The sequence below is a fragment of the Pseudorasbora parva genome, chromosome 2 (genome assembly GCF_024679245.1).
Source record: "Pseudorasbora parva isolate DD20220531a chromosome 2, ASM2467924v1, whole genome shotgun sequence".
NCBI lineage: Eukaryota > Metazoa > Chordata > Actinopteri > Cypriniformes > Gobionidae > Pseudorasbora > Pseudorasbora parva.
The window spans coordinates 25,343,133-25,368,813 of NC_090173.1; the positions used below are offsets into that span (position 1 = coordinate 25,343,133).

The following is a 25,681-nucleotide window of genomic DNA, read 5'->3' on the forward strand; positions in this document are numbered from 1 at the left end:
TGTAATCGTGCATGAGATTACCAGGCCAGAATAAATATGTGGGTGGAGTAGTTGGGTTGGAATAGTTAGACAGGGCTGGTTTGGTAAAGTAATCAAGTTCTAGCTGCTTCTTGTGTTGGTCTAAACTCTAAAACAATCCCCAAATGGCGAGTCACGGAGACTGGAAGTCTGCTTAAACTGTGGGGAAAGGGTTTTTTTTGGTGCCAGTTTTGTAAAATGTAAAAAAATAAAATACAAATATGCATATTATTATGACCTTTAAAGAATGTCAGACTATTCGGGTTCAAAATAACTATAATCCCTATAATCTGGTTTAGACCATGAAGTTCAACAGCTGTTGAAAAGGGTTGAACAGTCCAAATGCATTAGGCTCAGCTTCAGACTTAAGCCAATGATTCAATGATTCATCCAGCACCCACCCAAACGATCTGTTTCTGATTGAATAAGAAATTATAGGGTTTCAGAGAATTCGCAATCCATTCCCAAGCACCACATTCTAACAAATACACACACTCTCTCAGTCATCGAAAACCCACAGGCCATCAGTTTAATGCCTTTTAACTACACAGAATTATTCCAGCAGCTTTCACGTTGCATTTTTATTTCAACGCAGACACTCTGCTAAGGTCATGTAGTTGCGCATCTTTGCATTCGACTGATGGATACTGCAAATGCAGCTTTGCTGAGAAGCTGGAAGAATATCACAGAGACAAATACCCTGAGGTGAGATGTTTATAACGGTAGTATACGGGTACATCCCTCCCACTGAACGAATGTGCAACAGATAATGGAAAAAGCACTGTTCTACCCACATTTGAGAGCATTTCAAAACAGCAGGTGATTTATCCATGAGTCTGTTCAGGTCTAATAAGAGACTTGAAAAAAATTATGTTAAAGTAGCATAATAAAGTGGACCAATTCAAATAAAATTACTCAGCTATGCTCAATTATGATGATATATATGAAAAATAACATGTTGACGGATAAGGTAATTAAAATGACACCATTATGATAGTTTGATTATAAAAGTATATATTTAAGACTTTAGATTATATAGATCTGGCTGTATGTGACTAGAATTAATCCCTTTGAGATTACAGAGAAAAGCTCTTTCGGCAATATCCTGAACATTTTAAGTATTCATTTAGTGTCATTGAAGGCTCTCAAGAGCACACGTAAACGTCACACTCGCAAAAAACGTCCTGAGTCCTTAACATAAAAATCAGTCCGCTTTCATAGAGAGCCTAGAAAATCAGGGAAAGTTTTGTTACAAGCTGTTCACACAATGGCAATAAAAAAGAAGCAATTAATACATCAACATGCCTACAGGGATAGTTCACCCAAAAATGAACTCATTCACTCAGCCTCAAGTTTTTCCAAACCTGCAAGAGTTTCTTTCTTCTGCTGAAAATTTAATTATTTTAAAGAACGTTTGTAACCAACATTGACTTCCATACTATTTTTGCCCCATTATATAAAAAAAGTCTCAGAAGGTTACAGAGATTCTTCACAATAATGTATTTCATGTGTTCACACTTACATATAATTTATAGAGAGTAAGTTTGAATGCATATTTGGCGTGCTGTTTGGGGGGGAGGGCTATACAATAGGTAACATAGGTAAGATGGCTGCATGTAAATATATATATACACAACTCTTTGTTGATTAGCTGAGTACTCTCCACCTGTGTCAATTATTTGATCATGCTCCTTCCTTGTTTAATAAAAACATAATTTAGTTCTCAGTAGAATAAAGAAACTAAACTGGAACAGGCTGAGTTATTGAGGCTGAGTAAATTACATTTTAGGTGATCTGATTTAATCAGAATTAAACCTTTTAAGACTGAGACAAAAAAAGCAGACAACAACATATTAATAACCAATAGTATTTAATGATCGCTCCAAGTTCTGCCCTGTACTCCTGAACTAGCTCTGCCCCCGCAAGAGAGTTCTTTCCCACAAACAGTAAAACAGGATCAGGCAATTAGCCGTATCACCAGACCTAAACATATATGACTGTAATTTTTGAACGCATTTGTGTCTGTATGTTTTTATGTGAGGCACAAAACTTTTAAATCAATGAAAAATAAAACCTATCTTTATCTCATTTTCCAACATTAGATTCAGTCCACAGACACAATGGGGGGAGGAGAGATTTCAGTTAGTGTCGCTAAATCTAAAAGAATATGCTTCCTAAAATGCAATTTCATAACATCATAAAAAAAAAAATTTAAAAACTCAAGTCAAACAGCACCACCTACTGGTAGAGCTCAGCTTTGGTCATAGTATAGGGGTGAGCAGGACAAAGACAAACACCTCCAGAGAGAAACAACTGGGCTAGGCCTGTCCATTACATCTCTCACACGGTACAAACATCTGATTCCCAGCATAGACGATCAGCTAACCTTAAGGTTCTGATGCTGATTTGACCTCAGCAATTATTATGTGATCTGAGATCAGAAAGGCGTTGAAACTAGGGTTAACTATTGTTGAAATGAACCCACCGACAGTATTGCTTCCAAAAGTTCATTAGATCCGTTCCAGAGGCAAAAAAAAGAACAAGTGAGAATGAGGAAAATTGACCGGGGCGGGCTTGTGTCAGCAGGGAGCGTCTCCGGATTCTTTAGGAATATTGTACATTTGAATGCACATTAATATGAGTGGGCTTGTCCCATCAGCGGTGTTGCCATGTAAGAAAAATCAAGCTGACCTCGTTATAAATGTGTCTCTATACATGTGTATGCATGTATTTGTGTGTTGTGGGGTGCAGGGCATATACCAGTCTGAGCTGCTGCAGTTCCTTCTCCCATGTAATGCACCTTTATTTTGAATTCCTCTTGCTCTGGCTCACTCACTCTCTCACTCTTGGGGGAAGCTTTTTAGTCCCCCTCCCATCCCAAAAAAATACAAATAAAACAACCCAACCTTCCAGATGCCTGGGAGAAAGAAGGGTGGAGGGGGATGTGTTGTCTCCATCCCTCTCTTACCCTTTCCTCCTGCTCCCTCGAATGGCAGGTAAGGAGTTCGAGACCCCTTCCAGTACACTGCAGAGAGGGGCGGGGCAAAATGCAAATGCCCCACACCCCCTGCTCCGATCAAAACAAGCAAGGATGAACGGGGCTCTCAATTTGAGGCGCTGCTGTTGGAGGAGCTGGAGGTGGAGGCGACGGCCATGCTGTTGTTACCAGTGGCTGCCACTGACTTGCGTATGTGTGGGAGGAGGTAGGGGTCACTGGCCAGCTGGTGAACATCAATACGATCCTCCTTACGGTACACCAAACATCTGCGAATGAAGGCCTGAAGTAGACAAGAAATTAATTTGTGTTAGAAAATGGTTCATTTATCAGAGAATGTTCAAACAGAAAGCCATCAACAGCCATGTATGGAAGTAGTTTAGGTTGGCCTGATTTTACTTGATAGTTCATTTCAGTGTTTCCCAATCTTTTTTTTGCCATGGCACCCTTTTTAAATATTCTACATTTTGTGGCACAGTACATATTTCATCGCAGTTTTAGGTTTCGGTTCGGTATTTGCCATGTTCAGGAAAAAAAGAAAATAAGACCAAATAACAAATACAAGCGGCAGCATAAATAAATACTATTGAGCAAAGATACTAATAAAATAAACAACAATTCTCAGGTTTTCAAGTAGGTCCAACATTAGTATTTAGGTACAGAAATCGAATAAAGTCACCAAATGTAAAAATAACTGCATATTTAACTGTTTACATTAAAGATCAATCCTTATTAAACTTAAAAAAGCTACTCAATCAAGAGCAGTGACGTTATCTTTTGTTGACATTAAACTGACAGCAGTAAAGGCTACTGCCCCTTTAAGCCCTACTACAGGGATATGTGTCGTCTTTATCGACTGTAAAAAGTTCACTTAAGACATATACAGACTATGGGTGCTTCCCAATTCTTACTTGTGCATCCTCGTTTCCTTTCCTAGCGCCTTAGCTTGACCCCTTCAGGATGGGAGGGAAGGACGCGAGGAAAAGATGCGAGGGCGGAGGAATTGAATCAAGTGAAATCTAATGTCATAATTTGCTGTTCAAGTAACATTTATTATTATTATCACCAATGTTGAAAACTGTTTTGCTGCTTGTTTTTTTCATGATTTGTTGATGGAAAAATAATTAATAAATATCCATTTAATGAACTGGGGAGGATTTTTTTATTATTATAGCCAAATGCAGAAGAGAAATGCAACATTTTTTAATAAATTTGTACCACACTGGAATATACTCATGGGGCAATTTGGATGTAAAATTGTTTTGATAGGAGACCAGTAAGTAACCCTTTTTTATGACACTCAACATCAAAAATACTAGGGCTGAACTTCTCTGCTCTGAGATCACGCCATGGAGTTGGATAAAATATTCTGATTGACATCAATCCACAATCTGACTTGTGATGCAGCCTGGAAACATACTCACACCATGTTGGATCATTTGGCCAGAGTTGGGGACACTTTATATTACTGATCTGACTGCACTGACACTTGGATTGAACTGAACTGAGCTGCTTTAGAGATGAATTGATGAACTTTACATTTATTGAACTGAACTGAATTAACACTGACCTGACTTCAACTGAATTTTGACACTAATGTCTTGTTAGAACTGCCTTACAGCAGAAATAAATTGCGTTTGCACTACGAATCAGTGTTTTCCTGTTTATCCCAGTAAAGCTGCTTTGAAACAATCTGTATTATAAAAAAGCGCTATATAAATAAAACGTGACTACCACGAAAGAAAAGAAAGTGAATCATCTACAAAGGTACCTTAGCTTCAGGTGAGACTCCTGGTTTGGGAGGAAACTGCACCTCTGTGGCTTTGAGAATGGTGTTCTCCTGGAGGATATCCTGCTGGGATTGATTATGACCGAACGGCTGTGTGGTGAAGAAAGAATGAAAATGATGAGGGGAGAAAGGTACTAATATATCAGTGGTCAGTGATTATGCAGCTAGTATTAGAAAATGCACGCTTTTATTTTACCTTCTTCCCATAGAGGCACTGGTAAAAGATTACTCCAACAGACCAAACATCCACTTTGTTAGAGATCTTAGGTGGCTCTTTTCCAACTACAAAACATTCTGGTGGAAGATACCTAGAGCAGAATAAGGCAAGAACTTTGCATTTTGGGCTTAACACTACCTTAAAATCCACATTGTCAACTTTGTGTTGAAGGAGATTTCACTTAATTTAAACAAATTCAAGAACTTCACAATCCTGGTCATTGCAGCCCACTCACCAGTACGTCCCCGCCCCCTGTGACGTCAACTCCATGCCGTCCACTCCGTAGTTGTCGTCATCCATGATCTTAGACAGCCCAAAATCTGTGATTTTTATCTCTCCACATGCTGTGCCATTCACCAGCAGGATGTTACCTAGACAAACACAAGGATGAGTGCTCCTGCATTGCTTCTCCATTAAAATGGTTTTCATTTTGGGCCCAGTGCAGAAGTTCAATGTCATAGGGATGCCATACCTGGTTTGAGGTCGTAATGGATGATTGGCGGGCGGATCTCATTTAGGTACTTGAGGGCATTGACGACCTGCATTATGATGGATCGGGCCTCTTTCTCTGACATTAGCTTGTGCTGCTTCAGGTAGAAATCCAGATCGTTCCCCTCACAGTACTCCAGAACAGTGCAGAATCTAGAGACAATACCACATAAAACAAGACCTCTTTCATCTCTCCACTTTAATGGAAAACAAAACTGCACAAATCAAATGTGTTGATTACCCAAAATTAGTCAAGCGAAAATTATACATATCTTGAAATGGCTTTCAAATCAGAGACAATTCTAATCTCAAGACAAGAGCAAGTTTACTCACGAGTCAGTATCCAGGGAGAAATAGTCATACAGTTTGACTATTCTGGGATGGTCCAGTTCCTTATGGATCCTATATTCTCGGCAGGCATGCCTGAAAACATTTCATGCCAACCCATTTTAATGTGGTGGACCATGTCTGAATCTTTAAACAATGATATTTTAGTCATGGTTTAGAGCTGCAACTAACGATTATTTTTTCTGTCGACTAATCTAACGATTATTTTTTTCGATTAGTCGACTAATCTAACGATTATTTTTATTAAAATAAATAATTAATCTAATGTTCTTTTTTTTTTATTAGCTCATGAATCCTTTGGATAACTTTACAAAAAATATATAAGTACAACTTCTAATATAATATTTCAACCTTTATTCATTTTCAATCAATGTGGTTGAAGTTTTTACAGTATAAAATAATGAAGAGGCAAAGAAAATTATTTTACTATGGTAAATATGAGTTTATGATAGCGTTTATAATTAAACCACAGTAGCCATACATTTACAGTTGTCTGAGACGTCATGAAATGTTCTTTAGCATCACAAACCATAAAATGTAGTCAGGGTTCTGCTATGGTTTAACATGGTTTCCAGAGATCTAGAGCTGATTCGGGGTAGCTCGGTGGTTTGTAAACTGTTGTCTCGCGGCGCGCTGTCTTTTAAGGGGCCGTTCACATATCACGTCTTTTGCACGCTCAAGTTCATTATTTCCAATGTAGGCGCGCGATAAGCGCTCTCATAATGAAAGCGACGCGCTCGTTTTTTTCCGGGCGCGTCCGCACCGCATCGAGTTCATCTCAACTTTTCAGAATGCCGCAAGCACGAGAATATCCGACCTGAACCAGGAAGTTAGTCACCAGATCACACGGAAACCAGTTATACTGTAACACCGGAGAGCGCCGAGATGTTTTCCTCTGAGGTGCTCGCGCATCGCAGTTGTGCTGCAGTGGTACACCATATCGGTTTTGCAAAGGGAACAATGGGCCATTTTATTTGTCCTCAGTTTAAGGTATTCCCATACTTTTGATAACAGTGGTCTCTGTTTTTGTGATAGAATGCAACTTTCTCCATTCCCTGTATGCCATTACACGAGATGTAAACAAACAGTGTGACGCGTCGACGCATTTCACGCACGTCGACGTATTTTTGTAGTCGACGTAATCGATGACGTCGACACGTCGTTGCAGCACTATCATGGTTCATATGGTTTTATATTTTTTATGAATGAGGTCTCAGAATTCCAATATGGTTCAGAAAAAGGAATGCATTCTATGACAAGCACACTTGGTTTCCAATGCTGAGCCAAACGATCTAGTAGCTTTTAAGAAGCAAGGCTGGAAAAGGTGTTTGTACTCACTTGTGATAGTTCTCTTTCTTCTCATCTCTCCAGTTCTTATTAAGCTGATGAATCTTCACAGCTACGTACCTCTGCTCAGTCAAATCAAAGGCCTGGAGAAAGAGAAAACAACAGAAAGAGAAAGTCTCTAATAGCAGCACTACTCAATTGGTGAAGCTGCCTAATGCAACATTTTTTTACAACCACCCACTGACTAGTTGATAATAAAGAGATTATAGATTTGAGAATCCCTAAACACAACTATACATTCACATTTCCCATCACAGATCTGCTTACCTTGTAGACCTCACTGAAGCCTCCTCTGCCCAGCAGATGCAAGAGCAGGTAACGGTCATTTAGTGTGGGATGATCTTTAAACCTAAGAGTCGAGGAGACAATCAGACAGTGATTTAAGATAAATCCACTATAGACCCTGTTTAAGCTCTGAAACCAAACAGACAAAGGTATGGAAATAAACTTTGAAAGTGCATACTGGGAGTTATCTTCATTGTGGATTCTCTTGAGCTCTCGGATGTGAAGATTACGCACACGCTCCAACCGTTCCAACTCCACTTGAATCTCTGCTTCCTCCTTCCACAAACACACACAGCACCAATATATTAAGACCTGTTTCCATGACAACACAAATTGAATCACTTGTAATATGAATGTAATATGAATACCTTCTTCAGGTGTCCGAGTCTCAGTTTAAAAATTTCTTCTTGCTCATGGTATTCTGCTAATGATAACCTGTGAGGACCAACAAATTAGGACAAAATCCAATTAATTTGAACTCCTACTACTCAACTACCCAAAGCCTAATATGATGGTATTAAAACAAAAAACAACAACTCACATCTCGTTCTCAGCGCCGTTGCTTTTGCTCTTGCGTTTGTTGGGTTCTAGGTTGGGGGGAGGAGTCTGACTGGCGTTGGGCGGTTTCTTCTTCATTAGCAGTTTCCTCTGTCTCTCTATTTCCTCTCTCTGCCCATTTACTCTCTCCTGTTGTCTATACAGACAAACAGAAGTGTAAGAAAGTAAAGTCTGACCAGTAGTTTCAGGCTACAAAGTCAAGTTTTAAATTTAAATGTTAAATTTGTCTGATGTTAAATGTCTGATGTTGTCTGGTGTTAAAGACTGTTAAAAACTTGAACAAAGGCTTTTTTTTCCTTTTTTTAAAATGGAGTATTTCTTTTCTAAAAATACTCCTTCCGGTTTTTCATAATTTCGAAAAGTATGGGTCTAGCTGATGTCAGATAGAGCAGAATGTCCTTTTACGGGCCTGTAGGGGATCTTCTCCCGGAAGGGCGTGGGTGACTAGAGGGAGAGAACAAATGTTTTATGGAAGTCGTCGGCTGCGCTACAGTCACAGGACTTCAGTGAATAAGCAATGTCACCAAAGAAGTGTGTTTTTGGTTGTCAGTGCAAGATAACCCTGTACAGCTTCCCAAAGAACCCCGCATTAATGGGAGAATGGATGGAGTTTGTTTTTCCGGAGCAGCAATGGAGTTGTGCAAGTGTTTTTGTTTCGGCAACGATATTTTATAAACAATCAACTTTGTAGCTCGTCTAATGCTGAAAGATGGAGCGGTTCCAGCGATTAATGTTCACGGTTGTGTTGGAAGCAGGCGGTGAGTAAAACTGCTTCAGATGTTTTTGTGCTGTTAACTATCGACTCGTTCATTCAAACGCGCTACTATTCCATAGTTTTTCTATGTAAACATACACCACTAGTTTGACGTTTAAAACTTTTTTTTTCAGCCATCTATCTTTCTTTTACAAATATAATAAAACTAAAGAGTTTTCGGAGATATGAAGGATGCAATACTACTTTATAGGTACTCAAGATTGACTGAAACTGAATGTTATGCACACACACATTAACAAAAAAAAAGTAAAGTTATACAAGCTTTATGCATTATTTTTTTAATCAACACTCGAATGTGGATAAGTTTCTAAAAAAGAAAAAAAAAGAAAAAAAGCAACAATGAGCAAAAAGCTGAGAAAATAATGTCAAAGACAGATCGTTTTAAGAGCAATATAATCAAAACGGACTCAATTATGCCTTTTAAAAGGATATCTCATCCATAAAGGAAAACTCATTTCCTCATTATTACCCTCATGTTATTCCAAACCTGTATGAGTTTCTTTCTTCTGTTGACCACGAAAGATGGTATTTTAAAGCTACACTGTGTAACTTTTTTAGTTTATTCTTAGCTAAAAACACTTAGTTCTTTTAAAAATATATGTGCTCATTAATGTATATTTACTTCTTTCAAGTAAAAAAGTATTCTCGTAAGTTTATTATATGCCATTGAAAACACATACGGGTGAGGGGTTTGAATGCCGGTCGCCATGTTGCTCCTCCATCTTGAAAGTACATTAGCCAAAGAGGGACATACCCGTAAATTCAAGCTTCGCCTTTCGCGTTTTAACACTCGATGGCACCGTGTCGAATGTGAAGAGGGGGATTGCCATGTTAATCTTGGACTAAATCGGCCACCGTAGGAGTTAAAACGAAATCAGAATTGAGAGGAACAGAAACTATTATTCACTGGATGGTCATACACCTTTACACCGCTAGATGGGGGAAAATATCACACAGTGAAGCTTTAAAGAATATTGGTAATAAAGCAGTTGATTGAAGCCATTTTCATTTCCTACTAAGGAAGTCAACTGTTTAATTACCAACATTCTTTAAAATACATTCATGCGTTCTTCTTTTGACTGCAACCTTTAAATGTATACTGGAGGACTTTTCTAGGAACTTGATATAATTACCGGAAAAATAAATACAATTAATCCAGATATTATTTAAGTCCTGAGGCAATTCCCTCAATCTCCGTTGGAGATTAATATTTTGTAAATAAAGTGGTAAATTGTGTAGTTTGTTTTTGCACAAACAAAGCACTCAAATACCTCAAATAAAATTGAGGTAAACCACAGGAGTCACGTGGATTATTTTAATTTCTTTACAACCTTTCTGGGGCTTGAAAGTTGTATTTGCATAGACTGAATGGAGGGATAGAAAGTTTTTAAATTTGCGCTCTGAAGATGAACTAAAGTCTTACATGATTGGAATGACATGAGGGTGAGTAATTCATGACAGGACAGTGTTTACAAAGTTGTTGTTTATTAGTTGATAGTTTCATGATGAATAATTTAAAATACATGGAAAACAAATCCTATGTGATGATCCTATAAAATGTTCCTATTAAAATTTTTCCTATATGATCTATTTTTGATTAAACATTTTTTTTTTGTTGGTAAAACTGATGTGTACTAATCTTGTGGATACTAAGTTCATGTTAAAAGTCGGTGAAGGTCTGTGCACACAGCACATTCATTCATCATACCGGAGCATGGTCTTGAATGAGTCTTTTATGACTAGCTCTCCACACACGTGGGGTGAAACTAACCATATTCTGTCAGCACATGTCAAGTGCGCATGTATGCAACATTTGCCTAGACTCTGAAGTTTGAGAGCATGTCTATGTGCAACTCACGTACTTGACTAGATTCTGAAAGGCGTAGCCATCTGTCCACTGCTCAGTAAATGAGGCTCCGTGCCGTACGGTGGTGAAATGGCCCAGACGTAGCCGGTCCTGCATGCTCTTTTCTCTGCATGCAATTTTCTCCTGTTTGGACTGAAAACACACCCACAAATTAGTAATGGAATCATTATAACAAAGTAACATACAGGACACTAGCACACATTAACAAATGTCTTCTCTGAACAGACATACCTTTTCAATGAGCAGTTTCTTACTCATGGTCACACATTTATTGAGGCGTTCTTTACATCGTTCCAGCATTTTCTGCTGCTCATCGATTTGTCTGCGCAGGTCACAGTTCACCTGCCGTGCACAAACCCACCAACATAAATGCTGTATTCTTAAGCAGTGCACTTTAAAACCTAATCTAAGTCAGATTTTATTCATGTAAAACATTTGATTGAATCAAAGTATCAGGGCCTATATATTCATAATACAATCCCCACTTTGTGTGTACACTTTTGTTTAAAAGAGTTTTTTTTAGCTTTCCAATGCTCTTATGCTCATCAAGGCTGCATTTATTTTAACAAAATACAGTATAAGTAACATTGTGAAATAAATATTTTAAATAACTTTATTTGAATATATTTTAAAATGAAATGTATTCCTTTGATGGCAAAGCTGAATTTTAAGCATCATTACTCCAGGTCTGATATGATCGATCAGAAATCATTGTAATATGATGATTTGCTGCTCAAGAAAAATGTATTATTATTAACAATTCTGAAAATAGTTGTGCTCTTTACATTTTTTGTGGAAACAATGATAAAATATTTTCAGGATTTGTTAATGAATGATGATTCAAAAGAACCGCATTTATTTGATTTATTTTAATGTGCCCTTTGCTGAATAAAAGTATTAATTTCCTAAATTTTTTTTATTTTTCTTTAATCTTATAGATCCAAAACTCTCAAATGGTATTGTAAATTGAATAGCAACGCTCTGTTTTCACAGTTTCAATTCTCAAAAAGGGGCTGCAAAATATCTAGATTATTTTCATATTGATGCGGTGTGTGAACAAAGTCGTACCCTGAGCAGGTCGTCAATACGTCCCTCTTTCTTCTCCAGATCTGAACTTTTACTGCTCTCCAGCGCTGCCAACTTCTCCATTGTCAACTCAGACTGAGAAAAAAAACGTTTAAAGCTAGGGGTTAGCGTGAGGATCTGAAAGTTTCTGTCTAGGTGTGAGTGTTTTTGAAAGTGCGCATTACCTGTGTGGCTCGGTGCTGAGTTTGTGTAGACGCTGGCTTATGGGAACAGGAGGAGTGGGAGTGATCTGTGGTTACCGAGCCGATGGAGGAGGGGCTTCCTTGCTGCACCTGTCAATCAAGAAAACAAAAATGTATTTCCATCAACAACAACAAAAAGAGCAACCAGAAGGGGTCTTTGGTAAAAATAATAAAGATTCCACTTAATCCTATGCACTGCACTCTATGTTTGCAAATTAAACCTGTTCATCATATATAGTGATAATATCTCTTCACAAGACTTGCATTAATCTTTTCTTTTTAATTCATAAGGAATAATTTAACAATGCCTTTATGACCTTTTTGGATCTTTCCAAAATACTTTCAATGGAGGAACAGAAACCTGGTAGGCTTGATGGTGTAGTCTGTGTTACACAGTGTTAACCAGGTTTAGAACAACATGAGTGTGAATAAATGACGACAATTGTCATTTTTGGTTCCCTTTAGTAGTTATATCAAACCACTAAATGAATGGGAAGAGAGGTCTGGTAGTAAGAAAGAGACTCACGGCAGCAGGAGGGTTGGAGAGAGAGTGCTGAGGAGAGGACCGAGCCACTGGAGGAATGCCACGTGCTGGACTGGTACCAGTAACACTACCCCCTGCAAACTACACAGAAACAGATGACTTAGAGGTTAAATCAGAATAAGAGCATGAAAACAGACATCAACCCAGAATGAGGGTCAAATAGTTAATAATGACAGAATGCATGAAGTACATGCACCTACCTCAAAATAATCACTAATTTTGTGCCCTCTCCCGCCTCCTTTGCCTGGAAGGGTTGGGGGAAATCATAGAAATATTCATTAAGAAATTCAACAAGACATAACATAAGCCCTATTCGCACAGGATTAGTATTATCTGGGGACCTCTGGTGATTTGTAATAATTGCAGAGAATGTCTGTGATCTTAATTCCGTGCGAATCGGCCGTGTCTGTAATTTAAGAAAAAATTCCACCGCAAATTACTTAATATATTTTTATACTTTAATGAGTAAAGTAGTACCAATTTGGGAGCAAATTGCTTTGAATGGTGTGTTTAATATTAACATCAATACTATTCTTAATGAAAAACATAACAACAGAACAGTAAAATGACAAGCTGACTTAAATGGGTGCTTTTACATTTAGCTTTGAAACTGAATCTTCCGCCGTATATTGTCAGCTTCTCACTCGTGATTAATGAAATCTGACTCCTGCCGCATGTCTGATCTCAGTTCAGTTTTTAATTGTAGCGTCTGTTCTCTAACTGAACAAAATTATGTTTATTATTATAAAATAATCAAAACGATATTGATGACTGTTTATGATTTCATACAGCTATATCTATAACGTCTTGACATCAAATCGGGGAGATAAGTCAGTAAATTCGAGTAAAATCACAGGCTTTGCTTATCCCGTGCGAATGTGCCACGCAAAAGATGTAGGGGGAGTAATTTCTAAATCACACGGGTCCCTAGATAATACCAATCCTATGCGAATAGGTCTATAGACCTATTATGAGAACCAGAGCTTTGACAATCAATCACAGCTACGTCTATACAGTATACAAAAACTCACCCTGGTTGTCAAAAGGGTCTCCTTTCCTTTTACGTGTTCTCTGGTCATTAGATTTCTTCTCTGGGGTCTGAGTAGGGAGAAAGAGACAGAGAGATTGTAAGATGCCAGGCGAACACAGGAATCCATGACATCACCTCATTCCACAACCCCATTCATTCCAGAAGTTTCCATTGAAATGTTTGAGGGTGCGAGCAAATACAACCTGAAAGACTGGACATCAACACCCCAAAGACTTCAGCCACAACAATCTGCGCATATTTGTCCGTTTTCAAATAAATTTGTTTTAGTTTACAATATCTATTAAAGCAACACTATATAAATTGAGCACAAAAAAGTTACATAATGATTGCGTACTTCATGAATCCATCCAATTCAGTTTAATCACTTAAATGTAATACAAATGACACGCCTCTGCTTCCTGTATCAACTGTTTACAACACATTGTTCACAACCACCTGTGTTTACGAGTATACTCGCAGAGACTGGCATTTTGACGTCATTTTGCGTGCACATGTGCGTTTAAGCTCAGAAGAAAGAGAAAGACCTGAATTTGTCATTCACATGCTTCAATGTATGCTGCATGTAATATTTGTGTGAGTGTGTGTGTTTATGTGTGTGCATTTTTCACTTGATGCCTGACTCGATTTAAAACTTTTACTCTATGATCAAAGTTAAACTTCGCAATAAATCTGCAAAACACATCTAACTTTCTTGAACTGGGGTGCAGCTGCCCACACAGATCAACTATGATCCCAATACTTGACATCGCACATCATGTGATGTGAATTTCGATGCTAAAACAATCAATTATAGTGCAGCCCTACTACAAATGATACTGTTACAGGTTTATCAGTCTGTTCTTTAAACAACATATAACTCGACTTGTTGCGATAGTCAATAAATTAATTAATGGTACGATAAAAAAAATGAGCTCGATAATTAACACGCCTCGTTTGGGGAGGTGTTTAGACTCGACGCGCAGACTGTGTGAGAAGACGTCATGCTCGGCCAGATTTGCCTGGCACTCGTGCTTCTTCAGTTGCGTCAAGCGAAACGAGGTCTCGCGTGCTCCGTGTTGACGTCAGTTTTGCCGCGTACCCCTGCGGACATGTCGAGTAGAAACAAGGCTTAAAGCTACACTGAAGTGAGCAATTTGATAAATGCAAGTTAATTATTCAGTTCAGTCTTTGTGATAGTAATAAACATTCTCCTTTTTAATAATCCAAATAAATGAAAATCAATGTCTTCTCTCTTGCTGTCTCAATCTCACCTAGCTTTCCTCAGAGATGATTAAGTTCAGCTTGTCCATGATTACATGATATATTTTTTTTAATACTGTATCCTAAATTATGGATAATTAAGCTATATATCATATGCTGAAGTAACTTTCTGGAGCGTTAATGATTTAAAAGAACAAAAAAACAACAACAAGAACCGTGGAGAACCGAAAACTGTAATACGATCCGTGCCACCCCCTAATATGCACCTAAAACACAATCATCCGTTGCAGTTTTCATCCATTTTATGTATTGTTTTTGGTATTTATTCTTTTTTTTTTTTTTTGGTTTTAAGTGCATTTTTTGTAAACAGCCTGAGAGTCCATTGCTTTTATTGTTTTTGATTGTTTTGTTCATTTACTGTGGATATTTAAAATGTTCTCCGTGTTAAATAGTCTTTAGAAATAGAAGTTTATTGATCTTTGAAAAGGTGTTCTTGCATTATTATGCCGTTATCATTATTTTAGATGAAAATAGTCTCAGAACGACAACATTATCGCTTATCGCAATAATTTATTGGCCAATTTATCGTCCAGCAAAATGTATCATCGTGACAGGCCTACATATGACAAAGTTATACGAACTAGTGGTGTCAATTTATAATGATCGATCGGTGTATAAATTAATCATCAATTAATCAAACAATCCTTAGGCATAATACTGTAACGGCTTATAGCCAACAGCAAGACAGGGTGTGAAATGCTGCTAAAAATGCCACGTTCCTCACCAAATGAAGGGAAAGGTTAAGTGCAAATAAAGTGGTAGTAGGATTGTAAAACGATTCGATTTGATTGATCATTTATTAAATTACTTATTTAATAATTCAAATATGACGACTAATACAACTGGTCACCATCGCCGCCTCAGATGTGTGGTGGTCAGAATGTGTTACTCCTGCTGTGGATGAGCTCTTCCCACGACAACAAGCTGAAACACCGCAACTAAACCCAAAGAATTCACAATGATTTATTACAATATTGTTCTCATTATAATGTTATGTAATATCACAGTCCCATTCATAGTTATTAATGTAGTAGTGCTTTGCTGTTTGAGCTGTACTGGAGTGCTGAATGAACACCGGTAACCTGAAGCCCTTTTCTAGTGGGTTATTTAACTCAAAGAAACACTTCATATATGAGATAAATCAGATACAAAAACATTACAATTTATATCTGCACAAAATGATGCGAATGCACAAGTGAACTTCAACTAAAATATGAGCCATTCAGAATGTGTTACACCTACTGTGGATGAGCTCTTCCAATGAAGAGCTGAAACGGCTACTAAACTCCACAAATTCACAGCCTTTTATCACAAAAGTGTTCTCTTTATAATGTTATGTAATATAACAGTCCCAATCATAGTTATTATTAGTTGTGCATCGTCGATTTGAACTGCATGAACTGAAGTTGATCACCAGCGAGCTTTATACAGTGTTTATTCTTAACCAATTAATGCTTAATTAATTAATGCATCCTATCTGGAGATATATTAGCAATATATAGGCCTACACAAAATAAACAATATTACAACTAACATTTGCACAAAAAAGGCATGAAGTCATGATGTGTAACTCTAACCCAAACAAACCCTGGCACACTCGCTTCATTTCCTTGTATCTGCGTTTTGCAGTTGAGCAGCACACACACGCATACCCTTGCTTAATCAATGATCAATACGTTTTATTTATTAAATTATCAATAATGAATCAATCGTTGATCAATAGTTAGCATCCCTAACATTATTTCAACAGCTTTCTTACCTGTATGCAACAGTGTTTCTCTTTTTTTTTGCGGGGGTGGGAATGACAGAATGGAAGTTTCTTTCAGTTTTTCCCTCTGTTTGGCCTAAAAGACTTGTTTGTAGTCAACATTTCAAACTGGATGACTACGAACAAAGGTTTTGCGCCTTTCACTCTGCATTTACGATTCTTTGCAGCCTTTAACCACTGCCTACAACACGCTGTATCCTTCACGGGATGCAGAAAGTAACTCACTTGAGCTAAACATTTACTCTTTGAATTCTTGCACCCAGGAACAATACAAGTCGACACCATTATGACAAAGTTTTCCAAGCAGTATTTCCTACTAAAGAAAGGTGGTATTTGGTTCTGTTAAGCACTTCCATAGCAGACTGGCTTTCCTGTAGCTCAACCAGTAGAGCGTGGCACTAGCAACGCCAAGGTCATGGGTTCGATTCCCAGGGAAAGCAAGAACTGACAATAATGTAAAATGTGTACCTTGAATGCAATGTAAGTCGCTTTGGATAAAAGCGTCTGCCAAATGCATAAATGTAAAATGTAAATGACTGGTGGACGTGGCCTTAGATGATATGCCCAGTGCATTATGGATGTTGAAATTTTCTGTCTGTATGAATTTTCTGTCTATATCATTGTCTTCTGTGCATTAGAATAATCCCTTGTACCATTGTGTTCATGATCAGACGTACGGCTGTATCAGTGTCCTTATTGGAACATATTCATTTTAAGAAGACGTGATGTGTGACGTGCGCATACACGGGCCTGGTTAATGTTTAGAGCACTAGAAGACATGAAATATGCCAATAAAAAACAAACGCGCTCACTCCAGTCCAGTGTATCGATCTGTGATCCACATGATGAGCGTTAGCATGAATAGCTGTAAAGCAATCTCAGCTGTGTCCCTACTACAGTGCAACAGTGAAACGGGACCCCTCTCAAACACTGTCGTATTGAGCTGTGTTCTGAAAAGTATCTAAACGGATAGTTCACCCAAAAATGAAAATTCTGTCAGCATTTACTCTCCCTTGTGTTGTTCCAAACCTGTATGAGTTTGTTTGTTCTGCTAAACAAAAAAGAAGATATTTTGAAAGATGTATGCAACCAAGCAGATTGAGCAACCACTGACTACCATAGTAGGGGAAAAAATACTATGGTAGTCAATGGTTGCTTTATCGTCTTGGTTCCCATTCCATTTACGCGACATACACCGGTATTGTGGTATAATAAAAAACATCATATCATAAAAACAAACACCAGTATTCGGTAAGAATCAGAATACCGCACAGCATTATTATATATTTTCAGCTGCTGAACAAAAATAACATCCAACCAGAATTGTATTTTAAGCTCTACATTAAAATTACATACTATCTGTTTGGCTCACCAATGGCAGACAGGGTCATTATTTCAGCAATTTCTTATTTTTTAAATATTTGCAAAAAAAATTGGTGCATATCACTGATTAACAAAATCCAGGTGCCAACTATTAAAGAAAAGAGAAACTAAATCCAGGAGTTAAAAAAAGAGCAACAAAAGACTTCTAAACCACATTCCCTGGGTGATCTTATTGGTGAAATAAATAAAACATGGCACCAACTACAACATTTGAACATCAAGCTGGAGCTCCTTGAGTGCCAAATTGAAACATGTTAGCTGACAATTGCATCACCTACTAAAAACCAGAGTCTCAACCACTTTCACATCATGAGCTCCAAACATGTACTAACCTCCAGCTCTTTGTCACTGAGAGAGCCCACGCTACACAAGCTCTGGTTAGAGGACTCGTTGTGTCCAGAACCCTGCAGAGAGGAAACACAACGGATAAGTGGATTTGATTATTTCCTTGAATGTCCTTAAATGAAAGATCAGTGCTTGTTAGGCAGAAAATAACAGTGGCAGTCTTTAGTTCTGTGAAAATGAAACTGAAATGCATAAAAGCTACTTTGCCATTACACTAAGTTATGTATGAAGTAGTAAACAGATAAATAAAAAAGATACTATAAATACATGCTACAGATAAACTATTGACTGGTGAATGTTTATGCCCAAAAATATTTTTTTCAATTAAATCTCTAAATCGAGAGTCATCACAATACAAAATGTTAGTAGTTGGTACCAATACCCGTAAAATGTTGCAGTTTTTGTTACCAATTTCTGTACCAAAGCAAAACCTGTTGAATCCAGTACTTTAAAAACTTTACATGGTATATGTAGTATATATAAAATCAAAATGGCTTTTTTCTTGAGGTCAATAGCCATGTGAGCTACTGGAAAAGACTACAATGCCCAAACTGCCCAGGTTTAAAAATGATTTCAGGGATTCGGGTATATAACACCCACATTTCATTATCCAATCACACTACTGAAATAAACTTGGATACAAATGACTATTCACAATGACTTCAATTAATTTAGCTAATTGACATTATACAGTGTCAGATTTTTATCCACAAACATAAAAACATGGAACAAATACAAATCTTATGTGACTTTCCCCAGTTACCCTGTCTCTTTTCCCCCCCATTTCAAAGACTTATAATCAGGTAAATGAAACTGCGCATCTGAGCCATTCGTTCACACAGAAACATTCAGGATTCATATTTTGCAGTTTAATATACACAAACACTAGTATATATTGTGACTTGATTTAAGTGTACCGACTACTTTTTTTATTAATCAAAACTTTGACAAATTCTGTGACAGTCACGTTATGAAGTAAATTCCATTTTTATGACCGGACTCTTTTCTAAAATATATAAACTTTAAAAAAAGGTTTGGTCTTTTGTTGTTTGATTAACATTAAAAACGCAGACAACAGACAACAGCGCAGCAGGAATATTACATTAAAATCTTGGATTATGCAACAGACATTATACAGCTCAGTGCCTTAACGTAGTTAATTACTACGCAAACCGATAACTAAACTTATCGGTTTGTTATCTACCACTTTCATGCAATAGCTGATATGCCGATGGTTGTAAATGTATCAAAAATCAGCTGACTTATTGGTGGCAGATACATTGATGCATCTTTACTAATTATTCCTTCTTAAATCTGCTTTTAATTATCTCCTCGTTGTCTGCTGACCTAAAGGTAAATTAATTATCTAAAACCGAAAAGTGTTTCATGTTTTGGGTAAAGAAATGAACAAAAGTCCAAAAAGCCTAGTTCTAGTTCATTGGAAAAAAAGTTGCATATGATTTTTTTTTTTTTATCATTACCTATTATATGCACATAATTAATGAGCCCTTGTTAACTCCATATACAGTTGTGTAAATAAAACCTTGTACCTGGTCTGAGCTAAACATGCAATGAGATGCAGAGAGCAAGAGTGACAGATGCTGGTCATTCTGTTCAGGTCAGGCTAAAGCCCTCCACAATCCAATAATAAGTGATAAACACCCCTGTGATGCACACCTACTCACTGTTTTTAAAGTGATAGTTCACCAAACAGTGAAAATTATCCCATAATCAACTCACCTTCAAGCCATCCTAGGTGTATTTGACTTTTTGGTCAAAAACATTTGGAGTTATATTAAAAAAATATCCTGGCTCTTCCAATTTGTCATACCTCAGGTCAGTGGCCACTCTAGACCTGTGTACTGCTGTTACTGTAATTATAGTTTCTAAAGTTATAAATATGGATAATTTTCTTACAAAAACGCATCGCTTCACTTCAGAACTCAAAAGGCCTTTATTAACCCCCTGGAGGCATCTGTATTACTTTCATGATGGATAGGTGTGCTTTTGTTGGGCATCAAAAAATCATCCTCTTTGACTGCCATTATAAAGCTTGAAAGAGCCAGGATATTTTTATATATATAATTCCAACTGTGTTTGGCTGAAAGAAGAAAATCGTATACAGCTAGGATGGCTTGAGGGCGAGTAAATAATGGAATGATTTTCATTTTTGGGTTCACTCCTTTAATCACTTGGTGAACAAACACTCTCACGCCAAACCAAACAGTTGCAGAGAAAGCGGTCAAATTAACTCTCCGGCAACATCCAGTTGTGTCCTGTCAGTGGAAAGGACTCATGGCCATGGCAGTGACCGACGAACAACTAAACGCAGAAAGATTGACAAACCTACTCAATTTTGCTCGCTTTCTACTCAGATCTGATTCAAATCTTTTCCTCAGTTAGACACAGATTGCAAATGCTGATTGATATCCTGTCTTTTGCTGTGGTTCCCCAATACTTAAATGACTAATTCAATAGGAAAATAGACAGATCAGTCTGCAAGCTGTTGAAACACACAATCACAACCACTTCTGAATTCACACTTGACCAGATTATCAGGCAGTCATTTAGTCAATAGTCACTAGGGCTGCAGCTATCGATTCTTTTTGTAATCGATTAATCTAGCACTTAATCGGTTGATTAATTGGATAATAATTACTTTTTTCTTTATTAAAGAGCAACACTAAATATATACGAGAAAATAAGATGGGTATCTTAAAATTAACATCTAATTTATTTTCTTTTTAGAAAAAAAATTAGTTTTATTGCTGAAATTGCACACATTAATAACTTTTATGTTTCAGCTTCAGCTCAGACATGACATAAGCCTTTACTGTTTTCTGAAGGCTTTGTGGCTTTTGTAAGAAGCACAAAATATTGGACAGGGTATCTTGAAATAAGAACAAGAGATGTGCGGATCAGCTCTAACGTCACCAAATCAGCTAAACAAACCATCCACCATGTTTTATTAAAGGGGGGGTGAAATGCTGTTTCATGCATACTGATCTTTTTACACTGTTAAAGACTTGGAATCCCATACTAAACATAGACAAAGTTTCAAAAGTTAAGGTGGACGTTTGATGGGAGTATTTCTTTGTCAAAAATACTACTTCCGGTTAGTCATAAGTTTCGGCAAGTTTTTTGAGATCATGCGTCCCCTTTGACGTTAATGGGGGCGGAATTTCCTTGTATGGGCCTTACGGACAATTCTACCGGAAGCGCGTGAGAGAGAGAGAGGGAGAGAGCGAAAGTAACAGGCTACGCCCATCAAAGCGCTGGCTCGTAGGCTGCGCTACACAGGTGATGTGCACATAACAATGTCACCAAAAAAGTGCGTTTTTGGTTGCCAGACCAAGACAGTCCTGCACAGATTCCCCAAAAACCCCGCGTTAAGGCAACAGTGGATGTAATTTGCTTTTCCGGATCAGCAACTGAGTTGCGCGAATGTTTATATCTGTTCGCTGCATTTCGGTGCCGACTGTTTCATAAACAAGGCCCAGCTCGACACAGGATTTTCCGATCGCCTAATGCTGAAGGATGGAGCAGTCCCAACGATAAAGGTCCCAACGTTAGTACCGCAGGCTGTGAGTAAGACTGCCAGAGATATGCAGGATGCAATGCTACTCTATAGGTACTCAAGATTGACATGACACTGACTGAAACTGAGTGTTTCACCCCCCCTTTAAATTAGTAGCTATAAATATGATTAAAGTGTGATATTTAAATTACACAAATCAATGAAAGCACGCAGCTCTGAAAGCACGAGCGCTGCTCATCACAAACACACACACAGGTTACAGCTTCTGATGAGGGCTATGTTGCGCCTAGCATTGAGAACATTTTAATGGTGTATTTCGAAGATATTATTAAGTATATAAAGTCTCATTAAAGATGTCACACACATCACAATGACGGCGATCCATGTGCAAAGCTGCAAACTCCATCGCGTTCATGTGTTTGGAGTTGCTCGTATCTCCTCAGCTGACGCGTGAACTGCCGCAAATGAAACTTAAATGTTCAGCGTCGCATCCTGAAGCTCAACACACAGTTGTCTTCATTTAAAAATAGCGAGACTAAATGATATTACCAGTGCTGATGCCGCTCTCTCTCGCATTGCGGTCTTTGACCTCGACATGAGCTGAAACTGAAAGTTAAAGAACAACACGCATTCATTGCGTTTTACTGTGAAATGAGAGTTCTGCCTCTTTATTTAAATCAACACTCTCATCCACCTGCAATATGATTTCTCTCATCCACCTGCAATATTTTGGATGTTTACCCACGTGAACCGCGGATATAACCGTAATCCGAGCATACTCTGAGTCCTAACACAAAAAAATGTCTTTCTGCAACATCCGTGTGTATTTAAATGGACTAAACGAAGCGTTGAGGCAGATGATTTTGCCTCTAGGATTTTTTTAATTCGATTAACTTGAGTTACTCGATGAATCGTTTCAGCCCTAATAGTCACCCCTCTTCCCTTTATAGCACACCAACACGGCAGAGATGTCTATTTGATGTGAGCGGCCTCATCTAAAACGTATTTTAATATATATATATATATATATATATATTATATTTTCTTAGCATTTAGAAAATTATGATTTAGAATGCATGTAAACAGCTTATCCCAAAAGATGTTTATCTGATATTTGTATACAACAGACATTTTCTAGATGAATTGCTTTTCAACAGACATCTTGTAATTTAACATATGCCCGCTCTCTGGCTACATTCAACTTTGACTGAAATATCTCAGAGAGAGTGTGATTTTAGCCATGTGACTAGTGACGCACAGAATTTACAGCAAAATATATGGCAAACATTTATTTGTGCAAGTTTTTTTGTTTTTTAATTTGTGTTCTCATAATATCTTATCAAAATAACTTCCCCTCTCTCTTGCAGCAACATCTCTTTTTTTAGATGACATGATGGCGGGACAACCTGACACTCACGATCCAATCAATTCCCCATTTTGACTTAACGTAACTGAATGCATGAAAGCAGACATGCCCAAGGCCAAGACAAACACACAAACAAGTGAAGAAGCTGAGGTCTAACATGAGAGGGAAGGCATGTGCAGGATTTTCATAAACAGATAGGGATGGAGGCAGAAATGTATCAGTTTGAGACCGGACAGACCTTGGCAACTCCAACTCCTGTGAAACGGGCCTCGAGTAGCTCCTGCCTGCGAGGGTCCAAGCTGTGCAATTCCTCCATCATGGCTGGAGAGAGAGGAAGAGAGTGTGCATGGCATTATGTAGGCATAGTGATGCTGGCAGATTGATGGGACAGTGCTGTATGACATGTTGAGTCATGTGTCCCCAATACATGTTTTCGAGAGCATTCTGAGATTCATGACTCAGCCTTGCCACCACCTCTCAGTCATTAACTTACTCCAAACTAAAGCCATTTATCCTATAGATAATCTACGGACAACACCATGATCATGCAAGATTTTATGACAGGTTAATTCATGCCAAACCACATGCAACACGTAACCTGCTGTACATTTAACACACACAAAACGTTGATTTTTATTCATTCAAAACTTGTTTGCGACTAGAAAACAAATGGGATAGGTGCGATTAATATTATCCGAGAAGGTGGCGGATACAACCCTGAATATACTTCTTAACTAACCAACCAAACTATTACAACGGTAGAGCCACCGCCGATTTATATTTTAATTAAATCCCATCAGTTGCACGTGTAATATGATTTAAAGATTCAATTTTACAATTCTCTAGATTTTGTAATCTTGTTTCAGCATAGTATACATTATTTTAGGATTAACGTTACATGACGAATTGGTATGTTAATAAGTTATCAATCTAGCTCGATCATTAATAGATCTGTACGATTGATAGAAATAAACGCCAACTTTCAGAAAATCAAAGAAATAAGGTTTAAAGGGACAAAAACGTTCACAAAGGATCAAAACAAAATAAACTATCTAAATACCGCCTCGGTATCTCTTTACACCTGGGTTTTGCTTCTATTGTTTCTATATTGGCCTGCGGATTCTTCTGCTAGCCTCCTTAAACCTACCCATTTGTCTTTGTACCTGTTTTATTGGGGTATTTTCTCCCTCTTGCCGTTTAATTCTATCTCTTTTCTTCGACCGTTCTCCTCCTCTGGTCTTCCGTCTCGCCCTTTCCGTCTCAGCCCAACATCTCGGCGCTAGGCCTTAGCCGAAACCCCGACCCTCGCCTGCGCTCGGTGCCTGCTGTGTCGCTAGGGGACGCCAGCTCCGCGTCCTACCGTAGTCCGAGGACTGCGAGACCTCCGAGGCCTTGATCTCCCGAACCCGCCTTTCTCCGCTGGCCTTATAAAATGTATATTTTCAACCAGATATGAGACATGTGGTACCTCACTCCAGATCCACACCTAATGATGTCCCATCCAAAATTACTCGATTCGCTTCGAAGTTAGTTAATCGTAGTGTTGCTTTGAGATATTTTGTTTTTCTTGTTTGTCTTCGCTGCTCTGGGTCAGCACCGAACCGGGATCAAGTCCTGGAATGATAAATTGGCTATTTAAACCCCGTTCCAAACTAACATCACCTTTCTGAAAGATTATTTGACGAAAACGAAAATAATAATTTTCCCAATCAGGTTCGCGAAATCAGAATCGATTCGGTTCGGTTCTCTCTTTTTTTTTGCAATGTAAACAATAATCGGTAAATCTCATATTTTCTCGTGAGATTGTGCAACACATTTCTACCTTTCAACCACGCCCATTTCCACTAGCAAGCACTTATCAATGAAAGGAAAATAAAGTTTCCCCCTGTATTTTTATAGGGGTTGGAGCTGGGCACGTGCAGCATTAAAGAAATGTCAACTTTAATGTGAACATGTTTTAAACTAGATTTTGTAGTCAAACAGTATAAAATAAAGCTGGAAAAGGTACAACTTCTTGGACTCTGACTCCAATTGTCCTGTATTAGTGATCAAAAGATGAAATGACAGAAACGGTGACTGCTTCTATTGGTATATTATCACAACTTTTCTTGGATTTGTACAATGTAAACAAAAGTACATTTAGAATTTTAAAATAAAATAATCGTTTACTTAATACATTTAAAGAAATATATCAAATGTAAACTTCCACTATTATATCTTACAATTACTGGTAACAAATGTTTGCACTTACAAAGAGTAATCTTTAGCCAATTAAATACTTTAATCACCATTTCTTAAGCTTTTATCCGTTTCCAGAACATCACAATTTTACAAATTAGATTGTTTAAATACCTTGTTTCCAGGTTTTCCATGAATGTGGGAATCATGTTTTATCGACCTCAAAACTTTATTAAATAACTATGTTAAAAAAATATTAATGAGCCCATGAAATTGGAGTTGTGTGGCTTTC

At 37.8% G+C, this 25,681-nt stretch overlaps 1 protein-coding gene across 2 annotated transcripts; it reads right to left on the reverse strand.

Annotated features, from left to right (window-relative positions):
* Nucleotides 1-1,869: 1,869 nt before the first annotated feature.
* On the reverse strand, nucleotides 1,870-25,005 carry tlk2 (tousled-like kinase 2). 2 transcript variants are annotated; one of them, XM_067413083.1, is made up of 21 exons: nucleotides 24,375-25,005; nucleotides 23,450-23,532; nucleotides 18,295-18,366; nucleotides 13,532-13,598; nucleotides 12,701-12,744; nucleotides 12,483-12,581; nucleotides 11,939-12,046; nucleotides 11,757-11,849; nucleotides 10,920-11,030; nucleotides 10,684-10,820; nucleotides 8,030-8,182; nucleotides 7,857-7,923; nucleotides 7,667-7,761; nucleotides 7,471-7,552; nucleotides 7,195-7,286; nucleotides 5,842-5,931; nucleotides 5,492-5,661; nucleotides 5,255-5,390; nucleotides 4,999-5,110; nucleotides 4,785-4,892; nucleotides 1,870-3,296 (listed from the first exon to the last, which is right to left on the reverse strand). In XM_067413083.1, the coding sequence occupies exons 2-21, from the start codon at nucleotides 23,528-23,530 to the stop codon at nucleotides 3,123-3,125; spliced, it is 2,091 nt and encodes a 696-aa protein (XP_067269184.1). In that variant the 5' UTR covers nucleotides 23,531-23,532; nucleotides 24,375-25,005; the 3' UTR covers nucleotides 1,870-3,122. The 2 variants fall into 2 exon arrangements, with proteins under 2 accessions (XP_067269184.1, XP_067269176.1); XM_067413075.1 differs by having other exon boundaries at nucleotides 7,667-7,764; nucleotides 24,375-25,004.
* Between the last annotated feature and the right edge of the window lie 676 nt (nucleotides 25,006-25,681).